Source organism: Caenorhabditis briggsae, assembly GCF_000004555.2.
Source record: "Caenorhabditis briggsae complete genome, chrX, whole genome shotgun sequence".
Taxonomy (NCBI): domain Eukaryota; kingdom Metazoa; phylum Nematoda; class Chromadorea; order Rhabditida; family Rhabditidae; genus Caenorhabditis; species Caenorhabditis briggsae.
In genome coordinates this window covers 20762632-20786285 of record NC_013491.2, presented here as the reverse complement: position 1 = coordinate 20786285, position 23654 = coordinate 20762632, and the positions used below count along the sequence as shown (strand labels likewise).

The window sequence follows — 23654 nt, the reverse complement described above, 5'->3', positions numbered from 1 at the left end:
ACACATTTTTGATATCACTGGTAGAAATTTGAATAATTAAGCTCAAAGTGGAAGTCTTCAGTGGTTTTTCACAGTGTTTATGGCGAATGTTTTTGCAGTATATTTAATCGAGAAATCTTGCATCTTCAAAAAGTATTTGACATAATCTTTTTCATAAAATTTACTGTCATTTCCAAGTTCAGGAAACGGTAGCTCTAGCTGAAAAATTGTCATAAATAAGATTTCAGCAGAAAATAGTCGAATTTGCCCGTTTGAAAAAGAACTTCAGGCTTTTTCCCGTTTTTAATTTAATCTGAAATTTTGAGAATTCCTCTTCATCAAGTTATGTTAGAAAAAAGTGTATTTTTTATTGCGCCCAAAAATTTTCTAATACACCGTAAAAAGGGCCTTCTGTGAAAAAAGGAGCCCTCTTCAAAATGGGTTTTGAAATCAGAAAATTTCCGTACTTTTTCAGCGGAAAATATTTTGGGAACTTTACAATTTGATAGAAATTTGCTGAAACTCTATTTTTCGATGAAAAGCTTGCTAACAATTGATGAAATTGGCAGATTTTCATGAAATTTGAACGAAAGTTCGTTGAAATCCTAGATGCGAAATTTCGGAAAAAAAACTTCCCGGAAATATGGAAGCGCCCCTGTAATAGGAAAGCCCTCCGGAGGTACCTTAAAACAATAGAAGGGCCGGCCCTTCTAATACAGGTTTTACGGCACCTCTCCTGGCCTAAACAATGGAATACACCTCCGCCTACCGTCCCACACTAGGTTGGTAGGGAGGTGGGAAGACAAAGGTTATCTTTTTGGTGGATGAGCATCAAAAGGACGCAGCAAAATTATGACTCCAAAAAACCTTGATTTGATCAATGTTCAACCGTTCTTGTTTGTTATTTTCCGTTTGGCTTTCGTTTTGGATTGTTTCAGTATTTTCAAACTTCCCCGAGATGTATTGTCGTAAGTTATCGTTATTTTAGCTTTTAAAGAGTGAGTCTAATCTCAAAAAAGTAAAATCAGCAATTCTAAATCAAGGGATACTTACAAACTAAAAAACCTGGAATTTTTATTCCGAATGGATATTATTGGCAAGAATTTTTGATATCCCGACATTTGAAAAGATGGTCAAAAAAATTTGACGGTTTCTGCTCCTCTATAAATTCAGGATGCCTTAAAGTGAAAACGGGAAATCAGAAATGGATTTCTCTAGAATAAATTCGTTCAGCGAAACATCACGCTAGTTTTTGTTTGACATTTTACAAACGCTGTGTTTTCCCTCAAGGCCAAAAATCACTTCGTCCCAAAAGGGATCCCAATGTTCTCCTGCCCAGGTGGGTTACCCTATTTTGATTCATTAATCAATGGAACATACTCAGTAATCCCCTTTCACCTGCAATCCCCAATAATGTTTTATTACCTGCAACCCTAATCGTTTTTCTCTTCCTTGGTATTATTCAACAGTTTCTTCTCTTTAATAACTCTCTCATCTTCATGTAGTGCTCTTTTCACTGGATTTTTGTAGTTTTCTGTTTTCTTTTCGTTCTCTTTTCTTGTTTTACTATCCAAAAGCAAAACAACTAACACATTGATTTTTAGAATATATATTTGATCTGCAATTTTTACTCGTGCATCTCTCTGCCCTCAGCTTGTCCATTTGTTTCACGAGTAATTATTTCAGTTAGCAATGTCTATCCTCACTGCTGTTCGTGTCGAAAAATACTGGAAACTTACCAGAAAGACCTTCCAGTTCTCGCCGAAGTTTAATGCCGTTCGTGGTGGAAATTCCACTGGAAAGACCACCTTGTTCTCAGCTATCAAATTTGCATTGTCGGTAAGAATTTTTTCGTTTTGGAATTCAGGCACGAATCTTTGAGAATCAAATGAAAATTTTTAAAATTCGAAATAGTTGGAAATTGGTAGGGAAATTATAGATTTTTCGTTTCAATCCCAAAATGAAGGTCCTCTGGAAGTGAAGAGGTCCTTTGAAAACGAGGGCCTTCCAGAAAAACAAGTTTAATTTATTGGAATTGTATACAAAGTAACTTTTTTGATCGAATTTATTCTCGGCTCAATTATTGTAAAACCTGTTTAGAAAAAGTCACCAGTCCGCCACATTTGAGTTCAGTTATTTCAATTCTTATGGAAACTATCAAAAATTTTTTAATTGACAAAATATTTTCGATGAAATGTTAAACAATTTTTCAGTTGACAACTTTTATATATCTTCGACAGAATCCGAGAAAAACTCGCTCAACGTTGAAAGTTAGGGGGTCCTTCTTTGTGTTGTTTAGTATGTGCGCGCTTGGAGAGGGATAGGAAGTGTCGTACCTTGAGTACTCGGAGCCTTTATATGGAGTTGGAGGATTCTTGCCAGGGGCCAACTACTCACTCTCATTAACTACACCAAATTACAACTATAACTCTTCCTTCCCTGGAGCCCATACTTGCGACGGGCCGGGCCGGGCCTTGAAAAAGTTTGTCAATGCCCGGCCCGGCACGGAAGGCCCGGAAGGCCCGGACAGTTGGTGCCAGCTTCGATTTTTAAGCAAAAAAGCTTGTTTTTTTTTGGAAAAAGTTGTTTTTATGATCTAATTTCAAGCTAAATTGTAAATATTGAATTTGTGAAAGGTTAAACAAAATTTTGAAAAATAATTTTTTTCTGACATTTTTCCGGAGGTAAGATCGGACGAAAAAAAATGCTTTTTTGGAAGCAAATAACTGTTTTTTTCCCAAAAACATTTCTGTTAAAAAATTCTCAAAAATTTATCAAAAAAAAATTTTTTTTTGATAAATTTTTACCAAAAAATACCCATCCGGGCCTTGCGGGCAGGGCCTTCAACAATTTTCGCAAGTATACTGGAGCCATCGTCATGGATTGACCAGCTTCACATTCCACTTCTTGACCAACTCATCTGCCACCCCCTTATCCTTCTATTTTACCATCCCGCTTTGATGGTGTCATCATTATCTTAGTGATTCTATTTGCTAATATCCTTGACTGTCTCTTAGCTCTTCTGGTTGACCTTCTTGTCCTTCCTCAATCTCCACAGCTACATTACGTGCTTTACATTCTTCTACTCGTATGCTCGATGAAATTGCTCACATGCTAATCACGTGCCGTTAGGATGTTATTTTTCCCCTAAAATTTTCACCCTCATAGCCGGCTTTCTAATGATGGATCAATACTACAAAAATAACGGTTGGGTGTCCAAATTGCTTGCTAAAATATCCGGAGAACTTAGTCCTTTAAAAAAAAGAGGAGAAGATCAACAAGAAGGTCAGAACAACAGTTTATTTTGAACAAACCGGGTTAATAAACAAAACAAAGTGAAAAGCAAAAATTATGAAAAAAATATAAAGATATTTTTATTTTTATAGGACGAAAATTCTTCTGTCAATGACCCACTCGGAGATGTGACTCTCACCTTCCAAGACAACAACGGAGGAAACTTCTCTTTTCGTCGATTGAGATCTGGTGGAAATTCCAAATACTTCTTCAACGAGGACAAAGTTGAATTCACGGAATATTCCGAAGAACTCAAACAGATCGGCGTCAAGCTCACCGTCGAGCATGTAGTCTACTTGGATTCTTGGATCAACATGATTGAGAACCCAAAAGAGGTTCTAAATCTTCTCGAATCTCTTAATCCAAAAGTTTCGGCTTTGAAAGCGGAATGTGAGGAGTTGGGAAGAGACATCAAGAAGGCGAAAAAGCAGGATTTCGTGAGACAAGCTATGAAACAACCAATGAAAATGGCCAAGACCACAAACATTGAGGAGATGGAGGCAAAAATTGAGAAGGCTAGTATTTTCTTTTCTTTTTAAAAGCATAACTGATTTTTTTCCAGATCAATAAGAAACGGATTCGCCACGTCAAACGTTCAATCGAAGCGATTTCAGCACTGGCCACACGCAACTACCAACAAATCTGCCAGAAGCCGAATGTTTCTCTCAAAATGGAATTAGAAGAAAACCCACTAGACGGAGTCATCATGTCCCAATCTGACGGAGGCTTTGTTTATCATGAACAATTCTCGGGAGGACAAAAAGCGAGAGGAGCAATGGCACTGGTTCTGGCGGTTGCTGAGAGATCAGAGAATTCTTTCGTAATCTTTGATAATTTGGACAACACTATTTTCCAGGAGCATTTTCCGATTGTGAGTTGTTTTTTATTAACATTGTCAGACATTTTAGAAAGAGATATCGTAGAAAAAATCTTCATTGATCAAATTAAAATTTTGCAGGTCTCCAAGGGGATCCACGCGGTTTCCAATGAGATACAAGTAATTATTGGCAGCCGTTTCAAGGAACTTGCAGGATCTGCCGAATCGGAAATCCGTCTGACCGAGTTGCTCGATTAATTTATTGCTTTCCAACAACCAATAAATCATTCGAATACCGAAGTTCCTTTTGACATTTTTTTGTTTTTTTTCTTTTGTTTGTTACATAATCTTCATTAAAAATTTTATTTTTCTATCAACTACAAGGTTAAAATAACAATTAGATATCAAAGATGAAATGAGTCTTCAATCAACATATAGAATTTATAATTGGGCTTGTTGGCAAGAAACAGGGAGAATAGTCCTTCCATCGCCGATGCATTGTTTATTATCTTTGAATGAAACGACATCAAGTCAGTGATCCGCTGAATGAAGCTCTTTGGATGCTTCTGTTTGCAATGCTCCAAGAGAAAAGCGAAATACTTTCGATGTTCGGTATGGAGAATTTCACTGCCTGCTTCAGACAGTCCTTGGAGTCCTAAAAAGTAGCCAAAAATTGAGAAATGCCTGCGAACTTGAAAGAGAAACACTAACCTGGATTACAGAAGAATATAATGTTCATCAAGCAATACTCTTCATCAGTGACATCGAGTTCCAAGAGACGGGAGACCGGTTCCGAGCAAAGCGTGGTCAGAGGAAGATGATTATCCTTATACTCATTCTGCAGTGCAATCGGATAGATAGACTGGCCACCAGGGCTATACATATAATCCCCTTTTTCGTTTTTCGTTCTCATTAGGCCAGCAAAATATGCTAATGGGAGCATGTTGAATTTGAAAACTTTGATTTTGTCTTCGAATGATAGCTGCTTGACAAAATCGAATTGGAGAAAGTAAACAGTGTGCGAATATAATGCCAAATATGCCCACTCATCAGGTGTAACCAGGTAGTTGGGATCCTGGAAGATTTGGTTGAAACAAAAATTGGGTTCTAGTTGGTTATTTTTGTTTTTAAAGAAAATTTTTCATTGGAAAAATTGTATTTCAGATGCGGTCAGAAAATTGTGGATTTTGATTGTTCTCAAGTTTTGAAATCCAAAATAACTTCAAAATCTAATTTTTTTGTCCGAAATCCAAACTTCTTCAAAATCCAAATTTTTTCAGTCCTAAAGTTTCTTCAACTTTCAAAATAACCGATTAGATTAAAACATTTTTGGATGAAAAGGTTTTGGATTTGGAAAAACATGGAAATCAAACTATTTCCTAAACGTTTGTATCAACTAGAAACAGAAAAAAGTGTAATTACTAACTCGTCTCATTTTCCGAACCAAATTGGGATTCCATACAATCGTTTCCAAGTTCAAATTATCGGTGGAATAGAAATTCATCAGGTTGCCTTGTCTCTTCTTGTCTCTCCACAAAAGTTCTTTCATTGTGGTTCCTAATTTGCGGGTTTTAGCGTCAATCTCCACTTTTAACTTTGCTAATCTTTGAGGATTCATTCCCACTTCGAGGCACTTCTTGAGGCGACATGAGCAGCATTTGACATGCATTCCAGTAGACTTGAGAAATCCGTCTGCAGGGTTGCAAGAGTATTCTTTTCCTAATAAAATTGCTCGACGGAAGAACATTTTGCAAGCGTCACAGGTGAGCGCCTGAAACCATGCATTTAAAAAATGAAAATTTTAAGTAAAAAACTCACTCCAAAGTTATTATGATAAGCTTCTTTTCCACACACTACACATGGTCTACTAGAAAATAAGAAAATTGCTGCAGTTCCAGGAGCACAATCGGGCTCCATGGCAGACAAAATACTTGAGCCATTTGAGAATGGACTAATATATAACAAAAAAAAGTGTGTAGATCTATGGCGCGGCAGTAACACTTTGAATCATCCACGGTTTCCAAAGGATTATCACTTCTTTTCCCCCTTAATCCCAATTAGACCGTGAGAATATCTATTTTGTTTTCTTGACACAAGTTGTGTTTTCTTGACACAAACCACATAGATCTCCCATTTTATATCAGAAAACAGAAAATGGTCAGATCAAGGTCTAAAACTTAAGATTGCTTAATCTGAACTAAGTTAATGGGAACGAGTACATTCTGTGTTGTTCTCAGAGCTGAAAATGAATGGGAGTGGGGGATGTGTAAAAAATGTGAAAAATGTAAAAAAAATTGAAAAATCCTAAAACTAATCTCTGCTTAGACAGAATTTCGATCATCGTATACTTTGTCCTGATTCATGTTTTTAAAAACCTAATTAATCTTCTACTTCTTACTATGGAAAGCTTGTGTCTAACATAAGTCAAAGAGACTTGGGACGCCTACAATCGTGTGTAGTATGTATTTTGAGCTAAAGAGCGCTTCAAGTCTATGCTATTCTTTGTTTTGAGTTTATAATGACGCTCTAAAGTTGAGAATCAATTTTTTTAAATTATGCGCGACATGGTGGAATTTCATAAAACTTTACCAAGCATTTTTGACCCAATTTTTGTGTTGCTTACAAATAATTAAGTATAAATCTACGAAACTAACAAATTTGAGAAATTTGGTTGATTTAAAAAAAACAAGTTCTATACAAATTCTAAGGGAAACGAAGCTTAGTAAGAGAGGTCCAACTGGTTATAAAATATTGTAATTCACAAATATCCAACAACTTACCCTTTGAGAATTCCAGGGGAATATGCCCAGGGCAATATTCTTTCATGGCCTCTTAAAATCATGTCAATAACAGGTCAGTGACGATCTGAAGTGTGAATTCATCTGACACCCGTTTTATTAGAATTTTGTTGTCGAGTCCACGTGGCTATCCGCCGACTCGCCAACTTTAAGATATTCTGAGGACCTACCTGATGACGTTATCAATTTTTGAATTCCATATTTACATACGTTATATTTTCTCAACAAACGGTCTCTTTTTGTTACAAAAATTTTTACAGCGATTATTAACATTAAAAAAGTTTTAGTTTGTCTCTGTCCTGCCACTGATGACTGTTCTTTTCTGCCGAGTTCAAACAAAGGGAGCAATGTTGAGCGGAAAATTTTTGATACAGAAAATATTTTAATTTTTTTTGGTCAATTACGAAAAAAAAATTTGCCAGAAATTTTTTGAGATCTAAAAGTACAATTTTAAATAAGAAAAATTGTATTGGATATAAAAATCCAAAAATGTTCTGAGACCCTCCTAAAAATCTCAAAAACTGAAGGAACTTCGAAAACATTGTAAACACTTTGTTAGAACGCCACCCAACCCGTCAACTTCGTGCTTATGCATCTCGTTTCCTGTGAAAAATATCAGAAAACGGTCATTTGATAAAATTTTGCTGATATTATAATAAACAATTTGTCAGTTAACCACTTGTTGATATATTTTACAGAAACAGAGATATATGGGCTGAAAGTTGAACGTCAGACCTTCTAACCTTCTATTAGAGTGTTTACGGTGCGTTTTGCTTTTGAACAATTATCACTTCAACCCGGAATTTCAAACAAAAATTGAACATATTTCTTTTTTCGATTTTCCGGTTTTTTTTCAGGGTCGAAATCGAGCCATCATCCTTTCCAACTAGTTGATTTTTATTTTTCTGAAACCTGAAATTTTTCTGAATTTTTCTGAAATTTCCCACTTTTTTTCAATGTGTTTTTTGAAATCTTTCAACAGAGCATTTTTATTCAGAAGTTAACACCATTTCGAGAACAACTTTTGAATGGAGAAGGGACGGGGCTCGCAAAAAATCTAAAATCAATCTAATCTAAATGCTAGGGAAGGGTTGCAGAAAAGAAGTTGCGAGCCGAAATGAAGGAAAAATAAAGTTAGAAAAGAAATTGTTTGAGGATCAAGAAAATTGAGAAGTTGGATTGAATCGGGAGGCTGATACGGAGACGCATCAGACGAATTCCTTATATGGTGTTCCTGTATCTCCAGTCAAATCTTTGTCCCAGGTGATATAGGAAACACTGAAATATTTCAATTTTAGAAGTTCCATTATTTACAGAATAAGCTTACACAGTATCAACACTTTCGTATGTAGTGTCACTTCTCACTTCACGAATCCCATAGCTCGTGCAGTTGTGGCGCACGGAGAGAAAGACTTCGTAGAATTTCTGTAATACATTAATCGTGACTAAAATAAAAAATAGATATATTTTTTTGTGATTCTAAAACTGAAACATGATTCGATCAACTGTTGTGAACTCACGTCTCCGAAAGGCCCATCCTCGTACTCATTTCCATCAAGCTTGTAGTCCCAGGAGTGCCGTCCGAATACGCATTTGGTTCCCATTCTGTCGATTACATCGTTCCAACTGAAAATTGTAGATGTGAAAGAGTTCGGACAGGAAAAAATCAACTTACGATTCAGTGATGTCCTCTTCCCAAAGAGTGACAAAGAAGCACCATGCGTTGTAGTCACAGGTGAATGTACCGTTGGCCTTGAAATTGGTCTTCGCAGCAATTCCTCCAATCAAGAAGAGAATCGGGAGAAGAGAGACCAACTTCATTTTCACTGGAAAACGGACTGAATTGGCAAATCCGTGGTCTGTCAAAGGTCCCAAAGTGGGCGTGGCTTGGGCCAAATCTCGAGCTCTACCACAAAAAAAACAGCTCCACTCCCGAAAAAAGGATCGAGAAGGTTCGAAAATAGAAAGCCGTAGCGTGATTGATGGAGAAAGCAAAAGGCGCCTTCCGGAAATTGGGAAAAAAGATAGAAGCTCTTAGATAAAACTGACTGGTGCGGTTACCTCATTTGAATATAGATCTACTCCGAAGAAACGGGACGGAGTGAGAAGGTTTGGTACGACTTTTGATTTATGAGATGGCTACGCGAAAACCTTTTTAGATGCAAATGAAGTGGGAAGGAAAACTATACTATTTTTAGAACAAGAAAAACCTGAAGGAGTAAAACATGGACCTCTGACATCCCGAGTTTCATGCTCTGATAATGATATAAGTTCCATGCGGCTCCTTTTGGGGAACAAAAATCAAATTCCTCGAATAATGGTGAGAAGATTGCGACATTTTCAGTGATCGAACATTTAGTGGTTAGAATACGAACATCATCATGTCTCCATTTTCTGATTACGGTTATTTTAGACTCAAATACTTCTGGGTGTTCCTTCCATTCAGATGTGAAGCTGGATTCATCACCCCATTTGCTCAAATTACAGATACACAAAAGAAACAAAACGAGAAACATGGTAGAGAGACAGAGTTGATCAGATAAACCTGCTTTTCTCTGGAGTTAAGAAAACCCGGAAAGTTATAAGAGATGTTTAGTGCTGCTCGTTTGGCGATGCGCAAAGAATTTTAGATTTCAATTCGATGAAGACCGTTTCCAAAATTTGGTTACTGTAGCTTCCGTGTGTCGGTCGACTTGACATATGAAAGTGTGTGTGTCTCTTGAAAACGGCAGATAGAAGGCTTCTTGAGTGTGTCGTTAGTCAACTAGTGAAATCCTGAAATTTAGATTTTGATATACATATCGTCACATACCTTCAGGTAACCGGTAAAAAAGAAAAGGCACTTTGCGAGAACTCGGAGACAGGCCCAGTCTGGGCTGCTGTTCTATAAGCTTTTTTTTTGAGTTTTTTGAGGTTTTTGTAGGTGAATTAGGCAATGTTTTTAAATTGTGAACAAGAATGAAAAGCAACTATATATTTTCCATTTTCCGAAATCGCAAGCATTTTAAGTCACCAGAATACCTTACAAGGGAACCATGTTTAGCCGTCATCTCAGAATTTTTTCTAAATTTGCTCATTTATAGTTTCGAATACGACCTTTTTTGTGGTGTATTTGGTTTTCTGCACAAATTTCTAGAAGTCGAGTAATGGGCAGTTTAAGTGATTTCAGTACTAATTTCTCACTTTTGGAGTGAGTTTTTGAAAGGGTTAACGAGAGTTTTTCGGCATTTTTTGGGTGTAAATCGTAATTTTAAAAGTTTCTCTATAATCTGACAGTTTTCTCATTTTTTCAAAAAAAAACTTTTTTTGAAAAAAGCTTGCCATGTGTACCCCCCCCCCCCTTTTGCAAATTTTACATTTTTTCGAAAATTTTTCAATATGCTGAAATGGCTTCTAAACGCCTAAAAAATGATAAAATAAGTCTTTTCACAAGATTCTGTAGTCTATATTCATTTTGAAATCCAAAATTAGTGATTTCTTCCGAAACTTCTATGAATCGTAGTCCTTCGAAAATCACCCAATAGCACTCAAATCTTGTGAAATCATAGATTTACATACTTCTTGACAGATTCATCACTGTTCCACAACCAATATGATAAAATCGGGAGGTTTCGACTGACATAATTTTCAAACATAATTTTGATTTTCTTTTTCAAACATAATTTGATTTTCAAAAAATGCAAAGCATTCTTCCAACATCAAAGAAAAAAGGAAAAATTAAATTGACAATGACGGAATCGAACCCCAAATTTGTGATTCCTATGCAACCCCACTATCCACTCGGCCACCGCTGCTCGCTTTTTCCATTGTGGAGAATGCATAGAGGAAAGGAGAGAAAGTGGAAAGGAAGGAGGAGAGAGAGAAAAACAGCATATTTTCAGATGGAATTTTCTCGAATTCCAGAAATTTGTGCAGATAATAACACTACGAGAAAGCCCGTATTCGAAGCTATAAATGAGCAAATTTAGAAAAAAATTCTGAGATGACGGCTAAACATGGTTCCCTTGTTAATATTTTTGGTAAGGGGTTTTCAAAAATTTATAATCATAAAAATTCTTGCATTTTTCTCATTGCTATCATTAATTCTGAATTCCTGAATATGTAAATTATATTTTCTCAACAAACATCTGGAAATACGAAAATTTTCAATTTTTTTTCTTTGACAACGGTCTCCTTGTGTTACATAAATGTTCACAGCAATTACTAATATTACAAAAAAGTTTAGTTTGTCTTCGTTCTACCACTGATGACTGTTCCTTACAGGCGAGTTCAAACAAAGGGAGTTCTCTGGGTCTCCAAATCACTACACCTTGTGTGTCTCGAGCAGAGATGAGCGGAAGAGATTTACGGAAATTTACGGAAGACGGTTTATTTTCAAAATGAAAAATGCTACCAAAAAGTTTTGAACGGACAAAATGTAGATCTCAATGAGAGTTATTTATTGGTATAAAAGTTATCCCATAATAGTGATGGGGAGTTGAGATATGGCGTTTCTTCCGTGTTCCGTCTTCCGTCTGGCACACGGAAGACGGAAGACGGAAGAAAGACTCTATTTAAATAATCCAACGAAATTTTGAAACAATTTTTATACCAATCGATAGTTCTTATTGAGATCTACTTTTGTCTGTTGACAGCTGTTTGGTAGCATTTTTCATTTCGAAGATAAACCGTCTTCCGTAAATTTCCGTAAATCTCTTCCGCTCATCTCTGATCTGCACCATCATCTTCAATTCCCAGTCTGCCGCGGCACTGTCTACGCCTATCCAGCCCGTAACAGGACGGTCTTTGCAATGATCCCAGGCGTGTTGTCTATTCCTCCGAGGGATTAAGACATTTGAAAAAGTTTTCAAATATAAACATTGTTAATAAAAGTTTGAAAAGAAAAAAAAATTTACTTGTAAATAGAGGGATGGGGAAAGAGAGATAGAGGGATGGAGAAAAAAGAGAGAGTGAGAGAGAGAGAGAGAGAGAGAGAGAGAGAGAGAGAGAGAGAGAGAGAGAGAAAGTGTGTATGGGAGATAGAGGGAGGGAGCGGGTGGAGAAGAAAATAAAGAGATTATCTCACATTTGAGATATGCCACCATTGAGAAGTTGATGACGAAATGCAGGGATGAACATAGGGACGGAGGCGCCACTGTGTCCAATAACTAGAAAAAAATTACTACAGTTTTTTATATAATAACGAAATCATCTCACCGGTCGAACATGTAGCGGTTGAGAAGATGGCGTTGGAAAAGGATGAGGATACAGATGCGATGGAGTGAACGATACCTGAGAAAATTATTTTTTTATTCTTGAATTTCAACAGGAGTATTCAAAAACTTACATTTTAGAAGGAGAACTTTTTTTTTTTTCTTCTTCGTCTCTTCATCATTCGTCTTTGAGACACTTCCTCGGATGAAATTGGGTCTACTCTTTGGTGGAGTAAGTGTAGCACCACGGCATCAAATGCTGCATACTGCATTTGATCATCCCTCAGTTCTTCCGCGGTCCAGTCGCTCATCGTCTCTGTCTTCGAGATTTCAATTCCATGTGACATTGCGAGTGACTTTAATGAAGTTCCACCGCTCGCGAAATCAGCTAGTGGGATGGGATCAAAAAACTCTTCCTTCCCGAATGCCGCAAATTTTCGAATCTTCGAAAGTTCAATCATCAACTTTTTCATGTTTTCCACCTCTTTCCGTGTGTGCTTGTGGATTCTCCAAAGTAGAACGGTCTTCATGTCCGCATCACAGAACGTCACCAGCGCTGTTTTCGAGCCATGTGGTATAACTTTATATGCGTTTTCAGTATCCACGTATATCGGTTTTGTGAACAAAGTTTTCCAAAAATAGTTTCCTAGACATCTTTTTCCATCCTCATAAGTATCGCGAACTCTTATGTCAAAGTTAGCTTTGTCGATCCAAACGTTTGAAGGAGTTGGCGCAAATTCTTTGTAAGCGTAGAGATTCGGCAATTCCTTCAAACCATCCTTCACCATCTTCCGAGTTCGTTTAAAAACTATTCCGCCGTCGTTTTTCATTGCGATCAAAGCGATCACCGCTCTAACCAATTTTGAGGGGGCCTCCATACAATTCCGCACCACCAATGCTTTGAAGAGTCCTCCCAATGCCTCTTCAATACCTCCAAACTGCACAGCATACAATATCATGCTGATCAAACACGCAGCCGACATGTTTTTTCCTTTTTTCAGATATCCATTAAGTTCTTTGAAGATCTGCTCATGGATCTCAAGCACACTTCTTTCAACTATCATTTCCGGATGATGAATGAGCGTACAACTGGAAGGATCAAGGTATAGTGAGGAAAAATAATGGTTCTTACTAAAAAGGAGTACTTGGATGACAGAAGAAAAAATTCTTTTTTCGACCAAAACGGTCATTGCGTTGAGAGTACCGGGTGGGGCCAACTAATTATAACATCAGTGTTCCACTAATTACCGAAACATCGGATAATAGACTGATATAGTAACGGACAAAAACATGTTTTGTTTTTTTTGTAACTTTGAAACCAGACAAGCTACAGTACCACGGAGAAAGATAACCTATTTTGATATTTTTAGGGGGAAAATATATGAAATCTTTAGACAAATTATTGAATTTCAGAATGTTTTTCACGACTTCAAAGATGACTCTACTGAAAAATCCAAAAGCTGATATCAGAACAATTTTCAGATCCTAGCTCATTTGGTTCCAAAGTTACAAAAAAGACTTTCTAATAGAGTTTTTACGGTAATCGTGTTGGAGCTAAATATTTCATTCAAATCCAATTTGAAGATTATTTGAAATTGATTTTTTGAATTCTAAAATGTATGCTTCGAAAAATATCAAAAAATGTGAAGCTCGTCTGATTTTGAAGTTACAGAAACACCAAAAATCTCGAAAATTTTTGTCCGGTACTGAGCTATAAAAATTTGAAGAAAACAAGGAAAATTATCTATATTGTAGGAAAATTTTGAATATGTATGAAACCATTTAGAAGAGCGTCATCTCTTCCACGTTTTCAAAAGGCACGGTGGTGGGAAAGTCTTTTTGACGTGTCTGTCTTTCTGAGTCAGGAAAAGCAAACATAAAATGGAAAGTATTCAAAAAAAATTACTCGAAAGAGAAATTTTATTCAAAAAAGAGAGTATTGGAAGAATAAAATAGTATTCAAAGAAAAACGATACTATCAACTCCTCGAAAAAAAACAAAATCATTTTTTTACCAAAATCAGTGATCGTGTTGTCAGTGCCGTGCGGGTCCAAAATTTATTTTTTCGATCGAAACGATCACTGCGTTGACAGTACTGGATCGGATCAACTAATTAAAACATCACTGTTTTACTAATTGTGAAATCTATGCGTTGAAACAAATTGAATTTTTCTGTAGAGTGGACAGGGCGGATGTTGAGTTTTACAGAAAAGAATTTTTGAATTTTTGAATCTAATAATCCGCAAAGTTTGAAATCTTTAAATCTTAGAATCTCAAAAGCATGAAAACTCTAAATTTTAGAATCTCAAAATCTAGTAATCTTGAAATCTCTAACTCTGCGATTTTTAAATCCTTAAAATTTTTAAACATGAAAAATGGAAAATATACAACATTTTTCCAAAATCGACAATCTTTAGAAAACAGCCACTATCATAGATCTAACAATTGAAAACGCTAAGAGAGTAGTATGGGTGCCACATAACTTATCTGTGGTCTCTTTCCGAAGAGTGTCATCTTTTTATTGTATTCAAAATGTATGGGGCGGCAAAGTCTTTTTGGCGTGCTCCTTCTTTTGACCCATAAATAGGTGAGCATTCGAAAAAGAAGAGAACTCAAAAAAAAGATCATTCATAAAAAGCGAGTACTTGACAAACAGAAGAGTATTCAAAGAAAAAAAAACACAATTTTTTCGATCGGAAATATCACTGCTTTGCTAACATGAAATGGTAAGAATAAAAAAAACGGCTATTCAAAAAACGAGTGTTTGGAAAATAGAAGAGTATTCAAAGAAGATACATAACTATTTTTATATCCTCAAAAAAAAATATATTTTTTGACCGAATTCTGTGTTCGCGTTGACAGTACCGCATGGGTCCAACTAATTATCATATCAATGTTTTACTGATTATAAAATCAAACCACTGAAACAAATTGAATTTTTCTGTAGAGTGAACAATAGGGCGGATGTTGAGTTTTACAGAGAATGTGTTTTAAAAATCTAAACATTTTTAAACCTTACAAGCTTGAAATATCTAAATTTTAGAACCTCAAAATCTTGATATCTCTGAATCCCTAAATCTTAGAATCCGAAAAGTTTGAAATCTCTGTATATAGGAATCCTAAATTCTTGAAAAAAACTTATACCGTACAATGAATAACTGAAAAAAAACTAGGAGAGTAGTTTATGTGTCACATGACGTATCTGTGGGCCCGTTCCTAACATCCTCAGCTTCTTCAGTAAGATTTCCATCTGTCCTAAAAAAGAAAGTGCTCGAAGGACAGAAGAGTATTCAATAAAGAAAATAGAACTATTTGAATTTCAGAATATTTTTTTTTCGACTTCGAAGATGACTCTACTGAAAAATCCAATGGCCGACATTTTTTTCGTTCGTTAGTGTAGAGTCTTAAGATCAAAAACTTTATCCTACAGTCAATTTAAAATGCCGTAAAAACTCTATTTGATGGCCATTTTACTTTATTGTTCGGCGCTATTTTCCTACAGAAACTCATCACAAAAGTACATTTTCAACTCTATCATCAAACGTTTTTTGAGTTTTTCTTGATTTTTCTTCGTCTTTTCAAAGTCTGAATGACTTTCGAAGTCTGATACACTGTAAAACCTGTATTACCTTTCACAGAAGGGACCCTTTCAAAATTTGTTGTTCGGAACTGAATTTTTCAAAATTTCATAGAACTTTGTTAAAATACTTTCTTTTGCTCAAAAACTTTTGGTGAATGCACTTTCATGAAATTTAATCGAGAATTCACCGAATTTTTCGATAAAATATTTCGGAAAATGGCCGGAAAAATAGAAGAACCCCTTTTAATTGTGATAGAAGGACCCTCCAGGGGTACCGAAAGAGTATTTGGAGAATAGAAGAGTAATCAAAGAAGATACAGAACCATTTTATAAAAATCTTAAAATCTCAAAAGCTTGAAAACTCTACATCTTAGAATTTCAAAATCTGGTAATTTTGAAAATAATATCCTGTAAACAGTAATTCTGTAAAATGGAAAACATGTAAATTTTTTTAAAATTCGACAATTTTCAGAAAAAAGCTAATATCATAGATCTAACAGTTGAAAGAGCTAGGTGAGTAGTATGGGTGCCACATAACGTATCAGTGGTCTTTTTCTTAACATCCTCTGCTTCTTCAGTAAGATTTCTCTCTGTGTCCGCCGATTTCTCATTATCTCCGTTGATTCCCCTTCGTGTCTTGGGAGCATCAATCTTTATTTTTGTTTGAAAAACGTACTTTTCGAACGACTCACAGAAAAATAGTGAGTGAGAGACAGAAAGAATAACATTCTATTTTTTCTTGAGATATCTTCATTTTTACGAAACTTCGGATTGTTTTTTGGAGCTTTTTTTTTGGGACATCTAATTTGTCTTCGGACTTCTATATTCTTTTGGAATTTTATTTTTTGAGACAAAAATTTTAAACTAGAACTACAACAAAGTTGAAACATTTCACCCGCATGAGATGTGTGGTTACAGTAACCACATGGAAAAAATAATGCTAAAACGCAACGCGTCTCTCCTTGGCAATGGCCCCTTCTTCTCTAGTCAGTCTTTCTGGAAGCTTCATTTACATACAATGAATGAACTTCATTTACAAATTTCATTGTAATTATTTCAAAAAGAGTTTTATTTAGTCAAAAAATGTTTCCTTGAACTTCTTTGTTCTAATTTTAATGGAGTATGAAAGCAGAAAAATTAAGATAAATGAAATTAAGGTTTGTGGTCATGAGAAGAAGCAAGCTGAAATAAGAAAAAAGGAGGAAAACGACAAAGAAATTTGCTATGACGATTAAAAAAATGAATAGGAAAATTTGATTTCTACAGTTTTAAACGGAGAATAACAAAAAAATTTCAGAAAGATAAGAAGGAAAGATGGAAGGTGATGAAGAAAAAAATTATGAAAATTAATGAAAAAAAGAATTACTTTAGAAAAAAATTATGGAAAAACCGATATGAGAGGTTTCAATATGAAATAAAATCAATTCAAAAAAGAGCAAGAGATTGTAGGAAAATGAAAAAGCGTAAGAAAAAATAGACACACTGAGAGGAAACGGTATGGTAAGGTTTCAAAAAAAAAAAAAGGAAGTTCGAAAATTGAGGTGTCCAAAGAAGAAGAAACTAGAGACAGGTGAAATCCAAAGATGGCTTCTGTTTTGTGAGGTCTGAAAATGGAAACTCTATGGTACTACTCGTGCTGTTGTCCGAAATCAATGCAAGTTGAGAGCGGATACCGTATTTCCTCTAATAGAAGCACTCTCTATTTGAACCTCACCTCTAATAGAAGCCCACCCCGCGAGGCGCTTCGAAAAATTGAAGCCGATGGGTTTCCATTAAAGAAAATAAGGTAATTCCAAATTCCGGAATTTTTGAAACTGTGATTTTAGAACCCGATAATTTTTCAATTTCTGAAACTCCTATTTTCTAAATCTCGGAATTTAAGATTTTTTAAATTTCTTTTTTTTTCGGAACTTCAGAATTCCTGAATTTTGAACGTTGAGATCCTGTAATCTCAGAATTTCCTAAATTCGAAACTTTGAAATTCAGAATTGCAGAATGAAGATTTGGAGTTCTACGAAACTCTAAATTTCAGAAGTCTTATCTTCCGAATTTTCTAATTTCTGAATTTTTGTATAATATTTTTTTTGAAAATAAACCATTGAAGAATAGGAGCCCACACTCTTATAGAAGCCCACCTCTAATTGAAGCGCAGAAGCCCATGGGTTTCTATTAGATGAAATTGTATAATAATTTTTCGACAATAACTTTTTTTCCTCGATGAACATTGAATAGAAAGTCATAAATGATGAAAATTGTCAATAATTGAGAAAAGAGAAAAAAAATTTAAAATAGGCTGGAAAGATACGATAGTTTACTCTTGTGCCTCCAAGAAAAATTTAATGAGGTATCCGCTCTTATCGTGCATTGGTTTCCGAAAATAGTAATAGTTCTAGTAAAAATCTTACCTCCTGAAACTGGAATCTTGAAATGCTCAACAATCCGAACCATCGCCAAACAGTCCAACGCGGCGTATCTGATCTTGACGGAGAATCTCATTGGTCCAGTTACTCATCGTCTCGAGCTTGAGTACATGCCTGCTTCCTCGGCCGCCGACTTCAGGGAGACCAACTTTCCGAACTTCTCTAGTTGGATGTTTTTCTTATTCTGGATCCTTTCCAAAATGGATTCTTCGCCCCAGGTCAATATGTTCCGGTAGAGACTCAATTCTTTCAGTCTATCTCTCACGGTATCAAGCTCAGATGTTTTATGAAGTCGCCAAAGTAGTACTTTCTTGTTGATTGGGTCCAAGATTATCACTAACGCCGCCACTCCTTGCATTTTCTTCGATCTTCAGTGTCGCTCCCCCAGAAAGTTGTACGTGTTCTCCACGTCCAGGTAGACCGGCAACATTCCTCCTGTTTCCTCCATTGTCTTCAACACATTGTCAGCGACTTCGATTTTTTCCGTGATTTTGATTTTGAATTCCTCCAGCTCGCTTTCACTCATTGTCGACACCATTTCGAACGCCATTTGCTTCAATTCAACCATCTCTCCCTCCGTGACCATCCCGCGTTTGTTCACAAGCCTGATCAGTTTACTTTTGATTCCGTAATCGGAATTGATGAGATCCATTTTCAAAACTGTATTTAGTGATTCTCTTATCCAGCGGGGCAGACCGGGGTAGATACGATTTACCTTCAACACTTCTACAGTCAAATCTACAACTACGGGAAGAGTGAGTTGAGTTTGTGCTCTTTTGACAGCTTTTCCAAAATACGAACCATTTCTCTGTCGATATGGTGAACCATCTGAAAATTATGATTCTCAGTACTTTAGACAATTTTTTGAAACTTGAGCGAGAAAGAGCAAGTTTAGTTATAAAGGGCCGTTTATATGGGGTCAATGAAAACAACATAGAAATTTTTTGACAAACAGCTAGATCAAGGTCTAACGAAAAATAGAATGAGACTGACTACAAGTCGGAGAGTGGCGTTTTTTTCTTGTATTCGAAATGTATGGAGCAGGATAGTCTCTTTGTCGTGCCCTTTTGTTGACCATAAATAGGTAAGCATCCAGAAAAGAAGAGTACTCAAAAAAGAATGATCATTCATAAAAAGCGAGTACTTGACAAACAGAAGAGTATTCAAAGAAAAAAAAACACAATTTTTTTCGATCGGAAATATCACTGCTTTGCTAACATGAAATGGTAAGAATAAAAAAAACGGCTATTCAAAAAACGAATGTTTGGAAAATAGAAGAGTATCCAAAGAAGATACATAACTATTTTTATATCCTCAAAAAAAAATATATTTTTTGACCGAATTCTGTGTTCGCGTTGACAGTACCGCATGGGTCCAACTAATTATCATATCAATGTTTTACTGATTATAAAATCAAACCACTGAAACAAATTGAATTTTTCTGTAGAGTGAACAATAGGGCGGATGTTGAGTTTTACAGAGAATGTGTTTTAAAAATCTAAACATTTTTAAACCTTACAAGCTTGAAATATCTAAATTTTAGAACCTCAAAATCTTGATATCTCTGAATCCCTAAATCTTAGAATCCGAAAAGTTTGAAATCTCTGTATATAGGAATCCTAAATTCTTGAAAAAAACTTATACCGTACAATGAATAACTGAAAAAAAACTAGGAGAGTAGTTTATGTGTCACATGACGTATCTGTGGGCCCGTTCCTAACATCCTCAGCTCTTCAGTAAGATTTCCTTCTGTCCCCGCCGACTTCTCATTGTCTTAACTGTCTTGTGTGTCTTCGGAGCATCAGTTTGCAAAAACGTACTTTCGAACGACTCAAAGCAAAGTAGCGGGTGAGAGACACGAAAGACAACATTCTATTTTTTCTTGGGATATTTTCGTTTCTTTGAAACCTCCAATTGTTTTTGAAGCTTTATTTTTTTTCGGGGCATCTAATTCGTCATCGGATTTTCATATTTTCGGGAAATTCATTTTTAATTTTTTATTACCAACGATTCCGTTTGCATTCTAGGATAACTTTTCCCGCTCTTTTCAACCAAATAGATCTCAATTTTTCCGAGGGAAACACTTAAGAGTCATTCCATGTACGGTTAGAAACGTAGACTATTGAATTTTTGAGTTTTGAATTTGAATTTTGAATTTTTGAGTTTTGAATTTGAATTTTGAATTTTTGAGTTTTGAATTTTTGAATTTTTGATTACTGAGTTTTTTTTTGTTTGAAGTGGACCTATCAAAATGGAACTTTTTAGATATTTTATTTTCGGATATTTTTTTTCTCCAATGAGTTCAGCAAATTTGAAATAGGTGAAACTGTTTCTAAACAAAAATTGAGAGATCGGAAAAAGGTCATTTTTTTTCAAAAGTTTGCAGTTTTCCAGGGTTCATTGTTTGTCTATACCGGAATGCTTGAACAAGCTTCCTAGTTTATATGTAAATTCAAGAACAGGCAAGTGTGATTACAGAAAAAATTCAGATTACGTGGGACCTTCCTTACAAAACAACTCCTTAAACATGTTTACCCGTAACCCAATTTTCCGCTTTAAATTTATGTTGTCCGAAAAGTTGCGTGATTCCATGAACACAAATAAAGGTTTCCATGATTTTATATATGTTTCTGAATAAACACAAGTGTATCTTTCTTATATGTCAATCAGCACAGTCAAGCGTCTACTGTGCAAGGTACAGTACCACTCGGAGCATAGCGATAAAAATGAGCTGAAACGCCGGTTTTTTTCCGGTTGGTGAAAAAATCATAAAGTTTTCAATAGTTAAATGAGCAATGCGTTTGTGAGTAATATCAAAACACTCAAAAAATTAGAGTCTTCATGATTTTCTGGACAGTTATCAACGAAAAGCTTAATTTTCAGTATAAGCTGGCCAAAAAACGAGGCACAATTATGAGTATACTTATAATTTTGTCCCTTTTTTTCGGATCATTTTTCCGATTTTTTCAAAATTTCCAAAATCAGGAAACAATAGCGGTATCGAATAGTGTTAGTTTATTGACATTTCAAAATAGTATTTATTGCGTTTATATGCTGTTCAGTCTATATTCACAGTTTCCGACGAAATGTATGGAGCAGGAAAGTTTCTTTGTCGTGCTCTTTTTTTGACCCATAAATTGGTAAGAATTCAGAAAAGAAGAGTACTCAAAAAAGAATGATCATTCATAAAAAGCGAGTACTTGACAAACAGAAGAGTATTCAAAGAAAAAAAAACAAAACTTCTTTTTTCGACCAAAACGGTCATTGCGTTAAGAGTACCGGGTGGGGCCAACTAATTATAACATCAGTGTTTCACTAATTACCGAAACATCGGATGATAGACTGATATATTAGGATGTTCAGTAAATAATGTCGTTTTTTTTTGTGCGCAATTTTCTCTGCCATGGCTCGTTCTAATATCAAAATTTTTTTGTTTCCTACACACCTAATCAAGTTGTCAAAAATTTTTACCTAACATGTGTCATAATGTTCTCGGTTCTTCGAGGAGAAATCATGAAAAAAAAATGGATTTTTGGCTGCTTTTTAATAAGAGCCCGTTCTCGGCCAAAATGCAACCGAGACAACCGAAAATATAAACCGTGCTTTTGCAAAAAAAGTGCTAACAAAAAAACTGTACAACGATGGTTCACAAAATTCACATGTGGAGATACACCTCTCGAAGAAAAAAAGGATCGTGGAAGGAATAATGAAGTGTGGTGGAAGAGGATCCTAGATCTACTGTCCGGGAACTTTCGGCGGCGTTTGGAGTCAGTATAGGAACAATTTCGAGACATATATAAAAAATTGAGAATACAAAAAACCAGATAAATGGCTCTCTCATGAACTGAACAATCGCCAAAAATTGCAACGTTACTATAGCTTGCGAGACCATCTCATACGATAGAAAAATGATCATTTTTTGGATCGAATTGTGACGTATGACGAAGAAAGGTTGTTATACTACAACAAAATGCAATTAGTGTCATATGTGGTCGAAATCCAGAAGGTGCAACATCTCACAAAGCCAGAAATTCACCAAAACAAGGTTATGGTGACTGTATGATGACGGGCTTTTAGTTTTTTTCATTATAACGTCCTGAAAAGATGAAAAGCTAACACTGCGGTTTTCATTTGACAAAATTTGAAAAAATTTGTTGTCCAAATTACGTGCACTGCTCAAAAAAAAAAATAGCACAGTCCTACTCGACAACAACTCCATTTCACATTTTGCAATCATGACGGCTCAAAAACTGAAAATTGTTTGATGAACACAAGTTTTGCTGAAGTTACCTTCGTTTGAAAGATGGTACCGAAAAACGACATTATTTACTGAACACCCTAATAGTAACGGACAAAAACATGTTTTTTTTTTGGTTGTAACTTTGAAACCAGACAAGCTACGTACCACGGGAAAAGATAACCTGTTTTGATATTTTTAAGGGGAAAATATACATAGTTGCGACAGGCCGGGCCGAGCCTGGGAAAAATTTGTCAAGGCCCGGCCCCGGCCCGGGAGGCCCGGTAGGCCCGGCCAGTTGGCACCAGCTTCGATTTTTTGGCAAAAAAGTGTGTTTTCTTTTGGAAAAAAGTTGTTGTTATCATCTAATTTTAAGGTAAATTGTGAATATTGAATTTGTAAATGTTTAAACAAATTTTTGGGAATTAATTTTTTTCCTGAATTTTTCCAAAATTGAGATCAAAGAAAAAATTGCATTTTTGAGGCAAAATAACAGTTTTTTCTCAAAAACTAGTTTTTTGTTGAAAAATTCTCGAAAATGTATCAAAAAAAATTTTTTTTGGGAAATTTCGACCAAAAAAATACCTGTCCGGGCCTTCCGGGCCTTCCGGGCCAGTCCGGGCCTTTAACGATTTTCGCAAGTATGAAAATATATGAAATCTTTAGAAGAATTATTGAATTTCAGAATGTTTTTTACTACTTCAAAGTTGACTCTACGAAAAAATCTAAAAACTGATGTTTTTTCGTTCGTTAGTGTAGAGCAGTAAAATTAATAACTGTATCCTACAGTCAATTTAAAATAATAGTTTTGACGCTAACTTTTAAATTTGAAACCAAAATTGAAGATCTGGTAATAGTTGATTTTTTTAGCCTAAAGTTCAGCTTTGGAAAATACAAAGATCTGAATTGCTCAGAATTTATCAAAAGAATTCATAATACTTGTAAACGTTTACGCGAAAAACATGCTCAAACGAAACTTTAAGATCCTAGCTCATCTGGTTCCAAACTTACAATGTAGAAAATTTTGAATATGTTTAAAGAACAATTCAAAGAGGTTCATCCCATTCTTGCACTCAATGGGCACGGGGCGGGTCTCTTTGACGTGTCTGTTTTTCTTACTCATCAAAAGCAAACATAAAATGGTAAGTATTCAAAAAAGAACGGCTATTTAAAAAAGGAGTATTGGAAGAATAGAAGATTATTCAATGAAGATGCGGAACTAATATATCATCAAGAAAAAAAATGCAAAAAAATCATTTTTGACCGAATTTGGTGATCGCGTTCAGTACCGAGTGTGCCCTACTAATTATAATATTAATGTTTCACTTATTATAAAT

The 23654-nt window shown here is 35.5% G+C and overlaps 4 protein-coding genes across 4 annotated transcripts; 1 reads left to right on the top strand and 3 right to left on the bottom strand.

Annotated features, from left to right (window-relative positions):
- Window positions 1-1671: 1671 nt before the first annotated feature.
- CBG10265 lies at window positions 1672-4348 on the top strand (the record flags this gene model as incomplete). Its single annotated transcript, XM_002631940.1, has 4 exons — window positions 1672-1818; window positions 3366-3710; window positions 3836-4144; window positions 4232-4348. 4 exons carry the CDS (start codon window positions 1672-1674, stop codon window positions 4346-4348), a joined length of 918 nt encoding a protein of 305 aa, XP_002631986.1.
- Window positions 4349-4494: 146 nt separating this feature from the next.
- On the bottom strand, window positions 4495-6007 carry CBG10264 (the record flags this gene model as incomplete). The annotated part of the gene is made up of 4 exons (XM_002631939.1): window positions 4495-4745; window positions 4802-5165; window positions 5517-5861; window positions 5909-6007. The coding sequence occupies 4 exons, from the start codon at window positions 6005-6007 to the stop codon at window positions 4495-4497; spliced, it is 1059 nt and encodes a 352-aa protein (XP_002631985.1).
- Window positions 6008-8096: 2089 nt separating this feature from the next.
- CBG10263 lies at window positions 8097-8709 on the bottom strand (the record flags this gene model as incomplete). Its single annotated transcript, XM_002631938.1, has 4 exons — window positions 8097-8166; window positions 8216-8313; window positions 8409-8514; window positions 8564-8709. 4 exons carry the CDS (start codon window positions 8707-8709, stop codon window positions 8097-8099), a joined length of 420 nt encoding a protein of 139 aa, XP_002631984.1.
- Window positions 8710-11944: 3235 nt separating this feature from the next.
- Window positions 11945-18732, bottom strand: CBG10261 (the record flags this gene model as incomplete). The annotated part of the gene is made up of 4 exons (XM_002631937.1): window positions 11945-12035; window positions 12085-12159; window positions 12348-13169; window positions 18479-18732. 4 exons carry the CDS (start codon window positions 18730-18732, stop codon window positions 11945-11947), a joined length of 1242 nt encoding a protein of 413 aa, XP_002631983.1.
- Window positions 18733-23654: the final 4922 nt, after the last annotated feature.